At 42.5% G+C, this 19778-nt stretch overlaps 1 protein-coding gene across 2 annotated transcripts in view; it reads right to left on the bottom strand.

Moving 5' to 3' along the window:
* PBX3 (PBX homeobox 3) overlaps positions 1-10859 on the bottom strand; it is a 220601-nt gene extending 209742 nt beyond the window's left edge. For both annotated transcript variants that reach the window (XM_047069595.1, XM_047069603.1), the window contains exons 1-2: positions 10628-10859; positions 9615-9688 (exon numbers count right to left, since the gene is read on the bottom strand). In XM_047069595.1, coding sequence (XP_046925551.1) covers positions 9615-9688; positions 10628-10827 — 274 coding nt within the window. In that variant the 5' untranslated portion in view covers positions 10828-10859. The remainder of the gene's footprint in view (positions 1-9614; positions 9689-10627) is intronic.
* Between the last annotated feature and the right edge of the window lie 8919 nt (positions 10860-19778).

The following is a 19778-nucleotide window of genomic DNA, read 5'->3' as shown; positions in this document are numbered from 1 at the left end:
CATCACTGCTCTAACAAGTGGTGAGCAAATAGAAATTCAGTCAAGTCAAACACCCACACCCCATACACAGTTAAAAGAATTTCCTTCATTTTTTCCCTCTACTGATTCCAACAAAGAAATATGACGAGAAAAACTGGAGGGTTCTCACTTATTTGAATAACAAGTGAAAATCTAAAAATATCTTCACTGTATGTTATTACCAACTGTATCACTGGGTTTTATAGTGACAGCCCTGTGCTATAATTTCTGAGAAAACCTCTACATAAAGCTCCATAAACCCAACCATTCCTGTAATGTATCGCCTTATCTAGCACACAATCATTTCAAACACAACTTTTCATGTTAGTATAATTTGTTCAAAAATGGTAATAAATACATCCATGAGGCCAGAGAAATCATTGCACAATCTATTGTAACTTGTTCTTACCAGTACTGACAGTTAATCCTAAACCTAAGATTCAATGTAAAAGAAAAATAAAATAGTCCAATATTACTTGGTTTAATTAAAGATATTCATTATACACATACCTTTTAATGGACAGACGCTCCCAATCAACATTATAAATAATCTGGGCCAACTGCAGAGTAATGTCTGTGAACAATTATCACAAAACTAAAACATGGATAGCTGTCAGTTGGTGGCAGAGTTCTTGCTTTCATAATAAATATAAAATCAATTTCCTGTTCTAGTTCCTATTCCAAGTTGAAAATGATATATCTGACTATGAATTCCAACTACCTTCATCCTTAGTGTTGTTTTTTTTTTTTTTTGAAAGAAGTGGGGGGGGGGGGGAGAAACTTATGACACCACCTAAGTCAATTCTTCTTCATTTGAGAACACTAATATAGTAAAGGTTTCTACAGAACATCACATACAAGCTTTCCATTTCCCTTATATACATATTTTTAAATGTAGTGATTCCCCCCCCCATCAAATGCCAGTCAAGTTATTTCAGGAGTCCCTCTCAATAATTTCTCTATAAATTCCTACATGCAAGGCTTTGTATGTGTGAAAGCCTGTAGAAACCTTTTATTTAAAAAAAATAATACTAATATGCAATTTCAAAAGCTTTTTGTTCCCATTTCAATCAAAAATAACTTCCTATGCTTTAAATGAAATTTTGCAAGTAATCATAGACTAATGAGGATTCATTGATTTAACTAGTTCAGGGAGTGTGAGAAGGGAATGAGAATTTAAAGGAAGCAAGTTATTTCATTTAGAAGAGCAGCTAATATGTAGGTACACTAAGTCCTCTTCACTGAGAAATGTAATCGGGACTTTTGTCTCAGGAGAGACTCTCATTGCCCTCTCTGTGTGCACATTCCTAACTCCCATTAACATTAACAGGCACCACACATGCACACCGAGGAGATGCCAGCCTTGGTAGTGAGTATGCACGGCAGCTGTGGTGACTAAATAATCCATATGGCTCTAAAGAGAAGTTATGGTTTACTGGGTCTAGAGTCATAGCCACAGTGGTGGAATTCAGACACCAGAACCAAACCTCAATATAAATGTTTTATCCAAACTCTGTCCTATCTAACCACACCCTGGTAGCAGGGCAGAGTTTTGCAATTCTACTTCTAGCAATGGTTTATAACAGGTAAAAAAGTTCCACGTTGGAGGAAATCTTAAATTTTTCATAGGCCCAGAGAAGTTCTGTCTTTCTTGCAATCTACCATTCCAATCACAGTATTCATTCATGGAATCTCCCAACAAAATACACAAGATCACATAGTGGCTTTACAGACAGAAATATCGGAGGTCTGCCTTAAATCACCAAAGTCAGCAAAATCAGAATCAAGGACAAAACTCAACCTCCAACATGAAAATCAAATAATGTGGTGATCTTACACAACAGATATATGCTGACATGTAAATGCTACAGGTGTGTGAAGTGCAGAGCATAACCACTTATGCTAACTGTTTCAGCTTTTAGGTACCGAAGCCATAGTCTTAATGCTCATTTAATATAGTTTCCCGAAGCCCAAGTCAACTATTTATTCTTTCTTTCCCTCATAAAGGAGAGATTCTTGTGAAGTTCAGTTTAGTGAAGACTGCTGCACTAGCGTGCACACACGTTTACACTCTGAAAAGAAGTGATAACAGTTACTAGCCACGTTGCTGAAATTAGGCTTTAGAAAAAAGACTAGATGACACAAAATTCTTAGTATACTTTCGTATAGAGAGAGTACAATAAACACTTCTTTGTATCTCCAATTAGGTCAATTAATATTCAGAAAAATTCTGTAACACCACGTTTCAATAATCTTAAGAGGGGAGAAAATACACTGATGTTCTAGAAGCTTCTCTAGACCTTTCAATCAATTTTATTTATATGCAAAACCAAGAGAAACTAAAAAAAAAAAAAAAAAACCAAACCCCCCCCCCCCAAAAAAAAAAAAAACAAAGCTCCTCCTGATGCTAAAGCTCTCAATTTACTGACAGGCAAATGGCTTCATGCTGCCACTTAATCTCATTTCTTGCATAATGCCCTCTAATTAGCATATCAAAGTGAATTAATACTTCTAGGGCATTAGCAATGGGGAAATCTGCTCCAGGCTCACAATAGCAGTTAAGAGAGAGCCAAGAAATCCTCAAAAACACCACAAACCACTTTGCATTGCAAAACTGTTCAATTTATTTATCCTCTCTCTCTAAACACTTTTACCGCACACTGTTTTACTACTGTTCACCAAACAAAATGATAATTGCCAAAGTTACCAGCATCTGTAATGCCTGTTTAGAATCTTAATTTAGATTATGTTGCAGATAATTTCTATATGCAACCATTTGTTCTATTATAAATGTTAATATAGAGACAGTGGAAATGTTGACATTCTCAATTAGTTAATTTGAATTTGAAATAAAATTTTATGGGATTTTAAAATTTATGAATTTTTTTAATGTAAAAAGCCACCTGCTGGACTCTGATGCCTAAGAAATGTGCTTTGAAAACTGATGTATCACATAAAACAAAACAAACACACAAAAAAAATCATTTTGCCATAACATATGTTGAGTCTCCCAAATAATGGTTTAAACATCATGAGGAATCATCAGCCTTAAAAGGCTTACAATGTATACCAAGTCCTCATTAATATGATCACACAAAAAGGGTTAGTGTTCAAAATAGCGTAACATTTTTAAAGCAAACTGAAGAAAAAAAAGAAGTACAAAACTTTTAACAATTATTTTTATCCATACTTAATTTTAATTGTTTTCAGTCCTAATCAGCTACTATCATATAGTCAGTCCAAAAAAAAAAAAAAAAAAAAAAATACTATGCCAATTCAACTTAAAACGTTCTATCACACCAATTTTTTGCTAGACATACACTCAAATTTAGTACCAAAGCAAACTACTGTTACCGTCAAAACTACAGACATATTATACTTATGGACTACGTCTACAAAAAAATAAAGAAGAGATTCTGGTTACTATTCTACCTACAACAGCAATAATTAGAATTAAGTTTGAAGATTATTGAAATTTGTTTTCTAACATGTTCTGTGTCTGATGGCATAAAAACGATAGTTTATTTTTTCAGTGACCTGTTCAAGCATTACTTATTCATTTATGTGCTAAGTATAACAACACTATCACCTAGCTGTGATAGCAATTTGTTTAATTAGCTTCTGTAACTTTGTAAAAAAAATCTGAGAGCCAGGTCTGGAAAACTTCGGCCAACTTACACTCCACAGTGATGTAAATTATTTACTCTCTTCATACTTAAAGACTCAAATGGCCTATGAAGTAGAGCAATGCTTGAAAAGGTCAACATGGAAAGGGTGGTGTGCGAGCTTTGTTAGTCAGTTACTACCTAAATCATGCTGATCACACTGATAAATGGCTAAAACACAAGCCTGCTGAGAAAACAAATAAAACATTATTCTCACAGTGTCAATATTGAAATAATAAATACCTAAAGATGTCCACATGTACATGAATAGAGGAAAAAGAGTCTAAAATCTTTATTTAACTTGATGTGTTTGTGCTGACATTTTAAGTATTTATTCTGAACAGATACCTCAATGGTATGAGTATAAAATAAAGTGGTGACTGATTTAGGGTGTGGTTCATGAAATGTGGTTTCAATTCTTTATAACCATACTTCATATAACAGAACTTCATCCTGTACAATGCCACCATAAAGTATCAAAATATAAATAATCTAAATGAAATGTTAAACTTAAATCTGTCTTGTAAATAGCCTTTTACAAAATTTATAAATTGAAATCTAAAAATACAAGTGAAATTAATTAAAAGGGAAAGAATCACAGCATGAAAGATGTACACAGATACATTTTATGAGAGCCGATGAAACAATATGCTCTTTGGGGAAAATCAGGGCTTCCTTTGCCACCGTATTAATACACTCCTGATTAGGAATAAAATTATGTAAATTAATAAAGTAACACAGTAAAGTCCCAAGTAAAAGACCAAAACTACACAAATCTGTAATAAAATGAACTCTACTAAAACTAAGGCATGAAAGAATTACTTGTACAGATCAAGTTAGTATTGACAAGAAGGTTCAATATATTTTTATAGGGAAGAAGAAAAAAGAGTTGGAAGATATTCCCATATTTTTAAGATAATACAATACTTGATCATGAAGTTCTAAACCAGTATGGTAGTTGGATTTTTTTTCTAGGTTTTCTACGAATATATCGCATGTTGTTATCTTAAAAGGAAGAGAGAGGAAAAGTAAGTTAGAAAAACAACAGTCTTTTACATCTTCCCTCAATACCTCCTTAAAAGCTATGGTGAGTTATACATACAAATCTATAAAAATACATAAAATTCAATAAAAATATTCTTAAATTACTTTAAGGAAAGATTGGTGATAAAGTGATAATTAATGACATTTCTAAGATATACTGATTTTATATTTTTTTCCTGTTTAGTCATTTAATATTTCCAATGTAAACAAGACATAACGTGTCAAAAATTGATATGAAATTTAAAATGTTAACAGTCCATTAAAATTGGCTTCCAAATAATCCTAAAAGGGTGGGAGTTACAGAGAAAACAAGATTGGCCAAGTGTTGCTAACTGCTGAAAGTGGGCGATTAGTTCATGGGGGTTCGAGTTTCTCTTCTCTCTACATGTTTTTTATGTTTCCACTTGTCCATAATAAAAAGTTTTTTACAACTGGAAAATAAGTTCATTAAAATACAAGAATGAATCTTGTATGGAACAGTGCATTTGCTTTTAAAAGTCTGGAACAGATAATGATAATTATATTGGAAATACTGCAAAAGTAACTTAAAAGAACATATGCAATATATACAATAACATTTATTCTCATATATAACAGTTTTCACCTTTCCTATTAAATTTTCACTTCATGGAATATTTGGTTTTTATACATTGGGAATTAAAGAATTACAGGGCACTGTGCAATGAAAAATGAACACATTTTATACTGAATCATTAAAAAAAAAAGAAAACAGAAAAAAGAAGATTCCAATAAGTCTCGAAGCCTGTAGGGTCAGAATTAAATGGAGAGGTATTCACTGAGTTCCCTGCTCTGTCCTTGAAACCTAGCCACACTGATAACACTAAAGATAAAAGGTTTAATCACATATATATCATATCCTAAAGGCATATAAAAACTCACATAACAAGCTACATTCTTAAATCCAGTTTTGATATCTAAAATTCTTATGACTCCTTCTGGGGGAGGAGGGTCCTTCAAAAGTAAAGCATTTTTAATAGTCATTTTCTTCTTCTCCTTAAACATAAAAAATACTTCAACCAGCCCAACCAGCCAAGCAGGCCTTTCTCTTCCCCTGCGGACACCTCCTGCAGTAGAGAAGTTCATTAAGTTTTATGATCTTCCCAAGTCAGTCCTGCTTATAAGCCTCACAAAGGCCACAAATCTGGCAAACCATCATGTATGCCATTAGACATTACTAGTAAATGAACGCTATTTAGGGTTTGTGGTGGCAATAAATCAGAGTTTGGTTGGCAGCTATCAACATAGAATATTTTAACCTACCATTTAGAAAGGAAAAGGTTGTGTTGTTGTTGTTTTTTTAGTACAATTTTTTTTTCACAGTATGCTTCAGTTATATACTAAAATGTTGGATTTTCATTAAAATTTCTTAAAAATACATTTCTTTCTCAAAAAGAACCATTTTGTTCATTTGAACTCTCATAATTAAAGGTTTGGGAAAGAAGGCAGATTTGTGAGGATGGAATATTTTCACAAAGAAAAGTACTTCAATAATCAAGATTAAGGTGGCCAAAAAGATGTGAGGGAATGCACCAAAAGAAGTATGTAGATGAGGAGACCTCAGAGCATCAGGAATATTTAAGAAGAGATAGATGGTAAAATATGGCTAAAAAGTAATTAAGAGGAAAATCTCAACATATATCTATAACTATCTCGCTAGTTGCTTAGTTTAAAATAGACAAATATGTTGATTTTAAAGTCTATGACTTTTCAGTTGCTTTCAAAATGCATAAATATCACAATTCAACTAGTGATGACGTTTCTACCCCAAAATAATTGTATGATGAATTTTACAAAAGAATACATTTTCAAGAAAAAGCAAGCATCTCATAGTAAAAGTATACTTTCCCTACCTCTGAACAAGAAAATAATATAATTGTGGTAGATTACCCATTTATCTGTCAGAAAGGAAAAATACCTTTTCATATGTGGTAGGAGAGAAAAAAGATGTTTCCAACTAAATCCCTCATGTGCATCAGAACTGGCTGTGTTCACTGCCTGATCAGAAACCTCAAAACCTACTGGCAGATCTATAAATACATGGAATTTTTTTAAAGAAATGATTTTGTCTTATTTTAGGAGAAGCACAACTGAAATGACATTATCCACCGAAGTGACAGTTCCCCCCCACCTCCCCACCAGACAACCACCCCCTACCCCTCCATTATGCAGAATAGAGTCATCACATAATGTTCCGGTTTCTGTTACAAATGACTAGGTAAACTTTCTCCAGATTACACAGAATTAATCTCTGGATACTGTATCATTAGATTAAATAAAATAATCTACAGAAAAAACATTATGCAATACACATATATTCTATAATGCTTATTTTATAAGTTCATGATGTTTCCAAAGCCTATCTGTGGGAACAGATGTGGGGAGGTAGGGGGGAGGCCTGAAATTTGCTGCCCTGCTTTCTTTGCTTTGGTAACACTAATGTCTACACAGATGTTTTATTTCAAATCAAGGATACTGGGTCCAGCGTCCCTGTCTCCTTCTAAGACTACTTTTGGAGGGTGAGGTGGAGCTATGGGTAGTAAGGGAGAAAGGAGAGGAGAGAAAGAGCTTCACCCCCATCAATCATTCGGTACTTAAATCCCAGCCCTCTCGAGCTTAGAGAGGCAGGCAGGAAGATGCCTCTGCCCAGACAGCCGCCTTTACTCTTTGTTGGCTGTTGGCTTTTTACAAAAGACATAACGTGCAAACTTGAATATGCCGGCCAAAGCATAAAAAGAGGATCTAATTTACAAGTTATCACTGAAAGCCTCAGAAACAATTTTCAAAAGACAAAAATTTCCTTTGTCAGCTACCTCTTGCTTCTTAAATAGCAAGAGCCCTACCAAAGCTCTCTCTGCCAGTAATCCCAGACTCTGAAAAGACTTGTTTCTTTTTCGTAACTCACCTTTGACATGAGGCTGACTATACTTTCCTTTCAGAATGGTGTAACTAAGTCTTGTGCAAATAAGCAACTAGAGGACTTATGCCTCCTAATTGAATTCTGCCTGCTGCTAAATGTCTAAACAAGAAAAGCAGTTTGCTGGGTTTGGTTCTCAAGCTGGCTAGGCCAAAACTTTAAAAAGGCCAAAAAAAAAAAAAAAATGATAAATACATACATACATACATACATACATACACACACACAAATAACGAGAAGGGGGTGATAGGGGAAGAATATCAATCCCCTCTCCCTAGTAATATAATGCCCTGTGAGTTGAATCAATCTTAATATTCACAACATAGTCAATACCCCAGTGCTTAGCTGTCAGCAGAAACTGAAGTGGAGCCCTGATAGCAAGAAAATCCTTGGACATTAAGCAACATAATTTACTGAGAATTGTACACTTTCAGGCTTCTAAACTAAAAATCTTCAAGATTTAATGTTTGGTGTCTTATTTTATAGTCAGATAAAAATTATCTACCATTTTAAATCACATTGCTTGCTAAAAGATGGCTAAAAATCAACACATAGTAAAAGTTAGGAATCTAAAATGCCTGTGGTTTTCAAAATGTAAAATATACCTTAAAAGGTATCACTCAACATTTACAAAGCATGAATACTATGTGAATGAAAAGCAGGAAAACTATCTTTAAGGATCTCAATATTTTCTGGTCTTAGCATGTATTTTAAAAGGTGGTAAAAACCCATCATCTTCTCTTGATTACTTTTAGAATCAGAATAGCATTGCAGAGTGAAAAATCTGTTTAAAAGGAGGGCAACTCTCCTACCAACAAACAAGTATATTTTGTGTGCTATTATTTGTACACTCGATTTAAACACAATGACATTTAATCTTTTAAACAGCATCATTTGGACATTGCTATATCCTGAACTTTTAACTTTCTCTTCTTTGCCTGAAGTTAAAAAACAGCAACTTTATAATACCATATAGCCAACACAAACACACACACACACACACACACACACACACACACACACCCCAACAGTAAAGCTTGTTTAATGCACTTATTTGCCATATACAGGGCAGATAATGCCAAATTGGAACTAAAACATCTAGATTAAATTTCCAATTCCATTTGAGTCACTACTACCACCTCAAGACTAAAATACCCTTAATTTTAAAAAGTCTAACAAGAAAATTAAATTGAAGTGAATTGCCAGAAATTTGTTTAACGTGTTCTTGTAGCTTTTATTTCAGCACTTCTGCAAAACCTGTCTTCTCCTGCATTCCCTGCCTTGGACACTTCAAAAATTGTTTAATCTGCAACTGTGAACCTTTTTCTACTTTACAAAATATATTAAACATATTTACAGTGTAATGACTTCAAGCATAAAATTTAATGAAAGTACTAATAGATGTAATACATTGAACATGCCTAAACACATCATTACCCTTTCTGGGTCCTTAAAAGTAGCCTTCCCAACTAAAACACTAATTCAAACATCCTACTGGAGTCCGTTCAATTGAGTCTATTCTTCTATTTGTGGAGCTGAAGCTTAGGGCTGTCTAAGTAAAACAAAGTTCGGGCGATGCTTCTCCCGGGGACTCGGTCCCTGGCATCCAGTCTCCCGTTGCTCCTTTTAAAAACTGACACACAAACGAGGCGAAAGGAGCGGGAGAGGGCGGCTGGTGCTCTGGGCCCCCTCCCAGCCCGCAGCCAGGGGCGGCCGCCTGGGGACAGCGACCCAGCCCCGTCCGCATCTACACTTCATTTTATACCAGGAGCGGAATTGAGAAATCGACTCCAGATTTATTGCAGTTTTTTCTCAAGACCAGGAGGTGGGAAGCAGAGAATGATCAAAGATGGCGGTGCCCAAAAGCAGCAGCTCTCAACTGGAGAGTGGAAGGAGTAGCTCTGACCCCACCTCGGGGGTCTCCAGGCCCACTGTGGGGCGCAGCCTCTTACCTGTTTTCTCTTTGATCTCACACAGGACGCTGAAGAGCGCGGGTTTCATTCTGTGACAGTTCAGGGCATGTTTCCTAAAAAACAAATAGCAAAACACAAAGGTATTAGCATCACCTATGGAATAATATGGCGCCTTCCTTTAAGTTAGACCCAAGATTTAATTCCGGCCCTCTATTTTGGAAGGCTCCTTGGAACCACGGCAAGTCAACAGAAACTCAAGTTGACTAGTTAGCGACAGCCCGCAAGCTCCGGCGGCTAAAGCTCCAGCCCGAACGAGGCGCGACCCATCTGCCCGGCAGGCAGCAGCCTCGGCGACCGCAGGGCGCGAACCCACGCGGGGAGCCTGGATACCCCGGCAGACGGCGGCGACCCGGGGGAGGGGACGGCGCGGCGGGGCTCCCGCGTCAGCCCTCCACAGGGGGAGCGGGCGCGGCGCGGGCGCCCGGCCGACTGCGGCCAGCGGGCGGTGACAGCTCGGCAAAGTTTGCGAGGCGGCCCTCCCTTCCCCGAGAACTTGGCCGCCCGCACCCGGACCCGCCAGGGAACCGCCCATCGCCCCGCGCCCGCCCGGCTGGGGCGGCCGCCCGCACAGCGAGGGCGTCCCGCGGCCAGTGGAGCCCTGCACCGCGACTCCCGGCCGGAGGAGAAAGTTGCACTTCCCGCAAGTGCGGCCCCGGGCCCTCTTGGGGCGGCGTGCACGGGGTCCAGGCGGGAGGTTTGAATCCGTGGGAGGGGGCCGGGCTGCCAGAGGGCCAGGCGAGGGAGGGCGAGAAAACCACAAAATCCGCGTGGCACCAAGTCCGTCCCAAGCCCCGAGAGCAACTTTGCCGACTCCCGCCCGCGTCGAGGGGTGAGGGCAAGTCCCCCCGAGGCCCGGGCGGGCGGGCGATTTGCGGAGAAAGTTCCCTGCCCGGGGCTGAGGCCCCTGCCCCGGGCGCCACCCCGGGCCGCGACTCGGCCGCGGGCCCGGCTCCCGCACACACACAAAAGATGCTTAATGAGACGACACCAACTTTGCTTGCGCCTCGTCCAAGCTCTGGTCGGTGATGGTCATGATCTGGTGGAGGATGTCGCCGATGTCCTGCTTCCTGCCGTCGCCGTCCGCCCCTTCGTGGCCGTGCGGGGGAGGCGGCAGGGCCATGCCCCCCTGCACCGAGTGGCCGGCCAGGTTCACCCCGGCCAGAGTCTGCAGCATCCTGGATTGATCGTCCATCCCGCCGCGCGCGGGCGGGAGCGGGCGGCGGCGGCGGCTGAGGCGAAGGCTGAGGCGGCGGCGGCGGCGGCGGCGGCGACGAGGGAGGAGAAGAAAAGAGGGGGAGGGGGAGGGGGAGGCGGCCGCGCGCTCCCCGCCCGCGCGGGGAGGGGGCGGCCCGGCCGGCGGGGCCCGCGGCTGAGGCGGTGCGGACGGGCGCCCGGCTCCGGCTTCCGCCCCCGCCGAAGCTCAGGAGAAGCGCCGGGCGGAAGCGCCGGGCTCCGCGGCGGTGGCGGAGGCGGAGGCAGCGGCGCCCGCTGCCCTCACGCGGCCGCCGCGCCGCCTCCTCGCCGCCGCGCGCCCCGCCGGGCGGCCCCGCGCAACTTGCTCCTCAGCGCCGGCCGAGTTGCCGGGACGCCCGCCGCCCCCCGCGCCAGCCTGCGCACTCCCCTCCCTCGGCCGCCGCCGCCGCCGCCGCCGCCTCGGCCGGGCGGGATCCGAGCCCCGGCGGCCCCGGGGGAGGGAGCGGCGGCGGCAGGCGGCGGCGGCGGAGGAGGAGGAGGCCGGCGGGCGGGCCGAGAGGAGCGAAGGGGGCGGAGGAGGAAAGTTTGGGAGCAGGCGGGCCGGCGCAGCGGGGCGCGGAGCCCGATGGAGGGCCCCGGCGGGCCGCGCGCCGGGCGGACAGCAGATTGATGGGGCGGGAGAAGTCGCCGCCGCCACTGCCGGAGCCGCGCACCCTGCCAGCAGCCGCCGCGGACCGGGCTCGAAGGCCGTTCGGCTGAGGGATTGACAGGCTGCCAGTGCCACTCACTCACTGCGGCCCCGGCGCCCGGGGGGAGGGGCAGGGGCGAGAGGGAGGGCGGGGAGCGCTCCGCACGCTCCGCCCCCGAGGGCGGCGCGCGCGCTCATTGGGCTCTGCGCCTCCCGCCGCCGCCGCTGGTGCCGCCCCCGGATTACGGCCCGCCCCTCTGGCCTCTGATCCCCAGCGCCCGAGAGCGCGGCACTGTGTCCTCACGCCTGGATGCGTCCTCCGCCCGCGGGTCTGGGCCCCCCCCCCGGCCTGCAAACGCTGTACCCACACCCCAGCGCCTGATCCCTAGTGTTAGCAGTCATGAGTGCGAAGAGTTGTGCACGGGACACGGGGCAACTCGTTCCAAAGCCACCCATGTGCTTCCCGGCAGCTCCGCGAGCTTCACGCCTTGGACAGCGCCTGGTACACTTTCCCGCTCTTCCCGTCGGGAGGTGGTACCCTCAGGGTTCCGGCCGCCAGTCCCAGGCCAATCGCATTACGCTAGGAACCGAACGGGGCGGGACAGAGGCAAGAAAGAGCTGTCGCAATTGGAGCGTTCGAAATGTCCTGGGCAGAGGCGGGGAAGCTGCGGATGGTGGCCCCGCCCCGCCCCCCGCGATCACCATAGTAACAGAGAGGGCGCTGCTCCGAGTTGGGCCGGCGCTCCGGCCTTGGGCTGTTCCTCAAGAGGTGACCAGGTAAGGTGGTGGCCTGTTGTCCCGCATGCTTGATGTCTGCTTGAGCGGATCCGAATGCCATACACTCTCTTGAAAGGGGAGCAAATGAAAATATGTCAGAGGGAACTGTCTCGGGGAGGAGGGAAAGGGCCTGACATCCAGGACCAATTCAAGCCTTACAACACTTCACATACTCTGCAATTCTTGGTAATCCAGGGATTACTCCTTTGGCAGAGTTTGCTTTCAGCTGCCTCCAGATGGACCAAAGCTGCAAAAACGAGCTCTTTATTACAAAGATATGTTTACTTAAGGATAGACTAGATTTCACTCATCAACTTACCCCATCACCATGAGTCATTTAATGGTGGGGTTCCCAGCCACAGATTTGCATATCCATAACGCCTTTTCTTCCATTGTTCTCTGTCTACAAATAGCTAAAACCGCACATTATTTAGGGATCTAGATTTCAGCCGCTTGTGGACGCTTGAGCTTTCTTGTAACCTGATTTCCCAAAAGGCTTCAACATGTTTTCTCCATTTGAGTTTCGCGGAGCTCATCGTAAATGGGTTCTTTGGTTAGGTGTTTCTGAAAAGTCTTGTTCATTCCCCAAACTCAGTAAGCTGTCTTATCTGAAACCAAAAATAGGGGTATGAGATATGAAAAATGGCTCTTACTCTGCAGGGTTTAATGTAGGACAAGCAGTTCTTTACATGCCAGATGGATTCTTGGAATGAAGCAGGCTACTCGGTTCCAGGTTCTTTCCTTCATATGTTGTGTGTACTTTTAAATACTCCCCACTGCAAAGCTAATAGCTAACCTTATAGTTAGGCAAGCTAAAATCTTTACAAACTGCACAGCTGCTGGAGAGGGAGTTCCAAATAATCCACTCTGCTTACTTACTTCCAAAGAAGCCCCCTCATGTTCATTAATATTCTCTGCTCTTCTATAGCCCATTCATATGTCAAGTTTCTGATTCTTCTTTCAAGCCCCCATTATGGGTTACTCATAGACATCATTGATTGGGCTTTCTCTTTATTCTTCACTTGTTTTTCAAAGCTGTCACCAAATCCTTATGCATTTTTTGCATAAAGGAACAAGAGCAAGCAGCCAATCTTTCGTTAATTTTCCAATGCTGAAGATGTAAAACCACAGAATTCTGTCTGAAAGATGCCTTAACTTCTAAATTCCTTCCAGTTCTAAAATTCATTGATCCTGTGACTCACTATCAGGCCACCTTCCTGCCCTTCTTCTAGGCTCATAATCTTGACTAATCAGTCATGAGGATGAAGCTAATTAGCAATGGGGATTTATGGTTATTTCTAGCCCACTCCAAACAGTGAGTTATGTAAGCAAAGCAACATATATAAAAATGTAAATAAAATTAAAGAAACACTTAAGCAAATAAAGGCAATTGGGAACTATGGGCTATGTAAACAAACTGGAACATAAAAACATAAATTAGAATTAAGAAAACAGTTAAGCAAATGCCAGCAATTAGGAATAAAACAACTTGTTAAATGTCTAGCCCCCGAAGCTATTTTATGGCACACACCTCTAAACCCATGGTCATTCAGTGATGTGGAAATTTGATATCATAATTCTGCATTAAGTGCTTGGATTAGATTGACCTTCTGCTTGGGAGACTTCTCTTTTTGTTACTGTCAATATGGGTTGCAGTAAAAGCTACGGGGTCCTAGCAAGGATTCCCTCATAGGTTCATTGACAATCACCATTGATTTAAATTGTAAATTCTTTTAGATTAATTTCCAAGCCCCAATAAACGGTGTCAATTAATTGCACATGTTCCAAGATCTTTTGTGCCTTTGCCAGTTTCTCGGGTAGGATGTTGCCTTGTCTCCGCTCAGCAATCTGAGTCACGTGGTTTGGTGCCTTCACAGATAACAGAATAGAGAACCTCCCTAAGTACCTGAATCCATCTTTGCTCTTTCTAAGGCAGTGATTATTAAAAAGTCAAGGGAAATGTAATTTACTTTTGGTGAGTGTACATTCATGTAAAGTTAACAGTGACAAAATGGTGAAAACCAAGTAGGGGCTCTCACATATCCATCCTTCCCCATAGGTTTATATTAACATCACCATTGCCTCTGTCATCAATATAGTGATCATCACAGCAGATGCCATTATTGAGCACTCTCTCAGGGTGGGACACTATGCTCTGTGTTCCCCTTATTTCATCTTATTTCAGGCTCACAACAGCCTTATCTAGGTAAGGTTATTATTAAATAAGGAAACAGAATGAGAGAGGGTAAGGAACTTACACAGTACCACAAAGCCAGTAAGTGCTGGACCTTGAATTCAAATCTTGATCTGTGTGGCTGCAAAGCCCACCCTATGAAACACTGTGGGGAAAAAAAAAAGTCATTTAATTAAGATTACTAAGTAAAAATCACAAGGCCTTGACAGGTGAACTGTAAATCAATGAAAATAATAATCAGTACCTAATAAAAAGAGAATGAACAACTCTGTTAGAAGAATCTGGATATCTTGGCAATGGAGAAGGGAAATGAAGACCAAAGCTCAGGCAGGCCATTCTTCCTGGCCATCTAGGACCCTGCCTTTTTCCCTGTCTTTCCTGCCATGCCTGCCTTCACTGATCTTCATCCGCTCTAACCTCTCAGAACATATTGCCTGACGTATGTAATTTATTACCATACTCAATAGTCCTGTGTTGTTTGCTCTCAATTCACCTGTAAGTTTTCTCATCTGGTTCATAAATATGTTTGGGCAAAGAATTTTGAGGTGTGACTATAACATGATTGATTTGACTTAAAACAAAACTTGGACATCTAAGAAAGATTAAACTTTTCCAAATTGTTGCTTTGGAGAAACTGACTAGATATTTACTTTCCAACACATCGTTGCTCCATCTCTCTAGAAATGACTCTTTTTCTTTTATTTTGAGGGAGAAAGGGTACAAGTGGGGGAGGGACGGGGGGGGGGGAGAGAGAATCCCAAGCAGGCTCTGCACTGTCAGCACAGATCCTGAAGTGGGGCTTGAAACCACGAACTATGAGATTGTGACCCGAGCTGAGGTCAGATGCCCAAGTGACTGGGCCACCCAGGCGCCCCTAGAAACGACTCTTCAGAAGTGGTCTTTACAGTTGCTAGCAAATGTGACATGTGACAAATCATCACCTTCTGTGGATGTATTTGAGCAACCAAAGAGTCAGTGGGATAATAGTGCACATTCTGCAATGAGGTCCTTAAAAGAGAATATTTACTGAAATACATAATTTCTGCAAAGTTTAGCAGAAAGCACCATTTCTTTGTCCTTCCATCTCTCATAGCACCTAGTATAATACAGTCTCATACACAGTAGGCACTTGGACCTGACACTGTCTGTTGCTCGCCCACATTTTTCCATGCTGATAGAACTGTGATTTTATTCCAATAGCAATGTGTTCAGTCTCAGTTATGGTCTAAATCAACTATGAACATCCTGTCCCCTGCCTTCTGTGTCTATCAAGGCACAAGGATGATGGGATGACTTTCCTGATAAAAAATAAGAGACGGACATGGCTCTTCTCTCCTTCCTTGCCTCTTTCCACCTTTGAATGTGGTTCTCGTTCTGGAGCAGTGGTGGCAGCCATCTTGTCACAATGAGGTGACAACATGAGGATAAAGATCAACAGAGTTTAGTGGTTTATCTCTGTCTTCTCCCTCCTCCGAACCCATAATCCCAGTCTAATCGTGAGAAAAGCCCTAAACAAATTTCAGCCTAGGGATATTCTATACAATAACTGACTAGTACTCCAAACTGTCAAGGTCACCAAAAACAAAGAATATCTAATAAACCCTCATAACCAAGAGGAGTCTGAGGAGCTATGACAACTAAATGTAAAGTGGTATCCTGGATTGGATTCTGGAACAGAAGAAGGGCATTAGGTAACAACTAAGGAAATCTGAATAAGCTATAGACATAAGTTAATAATAATGTATCACTATTGGTCCATTAATTGTAACAAATGTTCCATTTTTTTTTTAATTTTTTTTAACATTTATTTATTTTTGAGACAGAGAGAGACAGAGCATGAACGGGGGAGGGGCAGAGAGAGAGGGAGACACAGAATCGGAAGCAGGCTCCAGGCTCTGAGCCATCAGCCCAGAGCCTGACGCGGGGCTCGAACTCACGGACCGCGAGATCGTGACCTGAGCCAAAGTCGGACGCTTAACCGACTGAGCCACCCAGGCGCCCCACAAATGTTCCATATTAACATAAGATGTTAATAATAGGGAAACAGGGTGGGAGGTATTAGAAAACTCTGTACTACTCAATTCTCTGTAAATATTCCAAAATAAAGCATTTATTAAAAACAAAAATAAACATGGCAAGTGGGGCAGAAAGATGGGAAAAGCCTAGGTGCCTCCAGGCATTGTTGACTATCTGAACAAAACCAGTAATTGCTTACTCCCAGATTCCTAGTTATGTGAGAAAATTTAATTCCTATTTTTAAGTTCCTATTGGTCTGGGTTTTTTGCTTCTTGCAGCAAAGCTGATCTAGCACTATAATTACATAAAGAAATGATGGATGGAAGAACAGCCTAGCACAGTGCCTGGTATATAGTAGGAGCTCCTACAGGTAGGGAGATGTTATATTATGATAATAATAATAGTAATAATAATAATAATAATAATAGCCTTATCTTTGTCCTGGATTCCTAGCAGGTGACTTCTAAAACCTTTGCAATTAAAAAAAAATTTTTTTTTAATGTTTATTTTTGAGAGAGAGAGAGAGAGACAGAGCGCAAGCAGGGGAGGAGCAGAGAGAGAGACACACACAGAATCAGAAGCAGGCTCCAGGCTCTGAGCTGTCAGCACAGAGCCCAACGTAGGGCTCGAACTCACCAGCCATGAGATCATGACCTGAGCCGAAGTTGGATGTTCAACCAACTGAGCCACCCAGGTGCCCTAAACCTTTGCAATTGCTTAAGTGAGAGGAGTGTCTCTTTTTTTCATGAGCCCCTTGGATCATACCTGAGTTTATGCTAACGAAAAGACTCAGGATAGGGACTGATCACCAGAAAGACCAACCACGTAATCAGAGGGTTGGGGCTCTGAGCCACTTCATTCTCCCAGGATGACAAGGGAGTTGAAGATTGAGTTCATTCATGTGGGCAATGAACCAACCAATCATGCCTTTGTAATAAAGCCCTAATAAAAACTCGGGACACCAAAGCTCAGTGGATCTTCCTGGTTGGGGAACACACTGATATACCAGAAAAATGATGTGCTCTGACAACCCGGGGAGAGAGCACGGAAGCTCTGTGTTCAGGTCCCTCTTAGACCATGACCTATGTGTCTCTTCATTTGACTGGTTCTGATTTATATCCTTTATAATGAAACTGTAATCATAAGTGTAGTGCTTTTCAGAGTTCTGTTTCATTTAGTAAATTATTGAACCTTAAAGGGTCATGGGAATACCCAAGTTTGTAGCCAGTTGATTAGAAGTGCAGGTAGACTGGGGAACCTTGAACTTTGGCTGGCATCTAAGTGAAGGCAGTCTTATTGGGCTCTGTATTAATTATCTATTGCTGTGTAATAAATTACCCCAAAACTTGTTGGCTTAAAACAACAAACATTTATTATCTTAGAGTTTCTGTGTGTTAGGAATTTGGAGCAGCTTAACTGGGTGCCACTGGCTTAAGGTCTCTCAGGAGACTGCAGTGAAGGTGACAGCTGGGGCTGCAGTCACCTCAAGGCTCATCAGGGGGAGGGCCCACTTCTCAGCTCACTCATCTGGCTGTCGCCAGGCCTCAGGTGCCCAATGGCTATTGGCCAGAGATATCTGTTCCTTGACCCATGGGCCTCTCTGGAACACAGCTCACAACATAGCAGCCAGCTCTGAAAAGGGTGAGAAAGCCAGAGAGCAAGAGAGAGCAAGCAAGATGGAGGTCAGTCTTTTTGTAACATAATCTCCTCAAGGACATTCTAGCGCTTTGGCTGTGTTCTCTCTTAGAAGAAAGTTTTTAGGTCCAACCCACACTCCAGGGGAGAGGATTATACAGAACATGCAAATCAGGAGATAAGGGTCACTGGGAGCTGTTATGGACTGAATATTTACACACACCCCCAAATTCATATCTTGAAGCCATAACCTTCATTGTGATAGCATTAGGAGGTATAACTTTAGGGGACTCAGTAGGTTCAGATGAGATCTTGAAGATAGAGACCCCATGATGGGATTAGTGCTCTTATGAAAGGAGGAAGAGATACCAGAACTTCCTCTCTCTGCCTTGTCAGGATATAGTGAGGGTATAGGATATAGGATATTGTCAGTCATCTGCAAGGGAAGAAGGCCCTTACCAGAGCCTGACCATTCTAGCACCCTGATCTCAGACTTCTTAAGCCCCAGCACTGTGAGAAGTAGATGTCTGTTGTTTAAACCATTCAGTCTGTGGTATTTTGTTATAGCAGCCCAATGTAAGATATGCATCTTTTTTTTTCTTTCTTTTTTTTTTGGGGGGGTCAAGATGCCTGTATTGATCCTGGGACCTCATACAGGCAAAGATGGACATCATCCTGAAGGTAGCCCAACACATCTTCCAAATTTAATTCTCAGTGACAAATCTAATCATGGCATGATCGTTGCCCTCTTTCTTTCACTTATATTCCGTGGGATCTACCTTTGCAATGTGCTTCTTGGCCAGGCCTTCAAGGTCCTCCATAAACTATCCTAGTTCTATCTCTCCAGCCTTATTTCCCACTATTCTTTTTCATACATTCCATGTTGTAATCACCCCTATTGCCTCCCACTTTCTGGCCTCGTGCCATTTGGTCCTGCTATTCCCTTCAACGGGAATGCACGCCCAAATCTTACCAATCTTCAAAAATGCTGTTCAAGGGGCGCCTGGGTGGCGCAGTCGGTTAAGCGTCCGACTTCAGCCAGGTCATGATCTTGCGGTCCGTGAGTTCGAGCCCCGCGTCAGGCTCTGGGCTGATGGCTCAGAGCCTGGAGCCTGTTTCCGATTCTGTGTCTCCCTCTCTCTCTGCCCCTCCCCCGTTCATGCTCTGTCTCTCTCTGTCCCAAAAAATAAATAAAAGTTGAAAAAAAAAAAATTAAAAAAAAAATAAATAAATAAAAATAAAAAAAATGCTGTTCAACTTCTTTCATACAGTGTCTCTATGGATGCTCAAAATAGCTCAAAAATTTTAAGACAAGTAATATGAACCCTACTTTATAGATCAGATTCAGAAAATAACAGCTGCTTACACTTACTGAGCACCTAGTTTGTGGCAGCCCTGTACTAACGGTTTCCCATACCTCATTGAGTTAAACCTTCATGACAACACTGTGAGTTGGGCATTAACGTCCCATTCATAGTTGGAGAAACCGAGACCTAAAAATGTCACATAACTTGACCAAGTTCACATGACAGGTTAATGAACTACAATTCAAACAAGTCGTCTCGCTCAGCATCCTGGTAAATAACCCCCAGGCTTCACTGCCTTTGGAGTGGTTATGTCACTTGTCCAAGTCATACAT

Source organism: Lynx rufus, unplaced genomic scaffold (genome assembly GCF_022079265.1).
Source record: "Lynx rufus isolate CCGP_SWC_20201006 ecotype Redwood Valley unplaced genomic scaffold, mLynRuf1.p SCAF_10, whole genome shotgun sequence".
In the NCBI taxonomy this organism is placed as follows: domain Eukaryota; kingdom Metazoa; phylum Chordata; class Mammalia; order Carnivora; family Felidae; genus Lynx; species Lynx rufus.
Note: the sequence above shows the minus strand (reverse complement) of the source record. Positions and strands in the feature narration are given on the sequence as shown.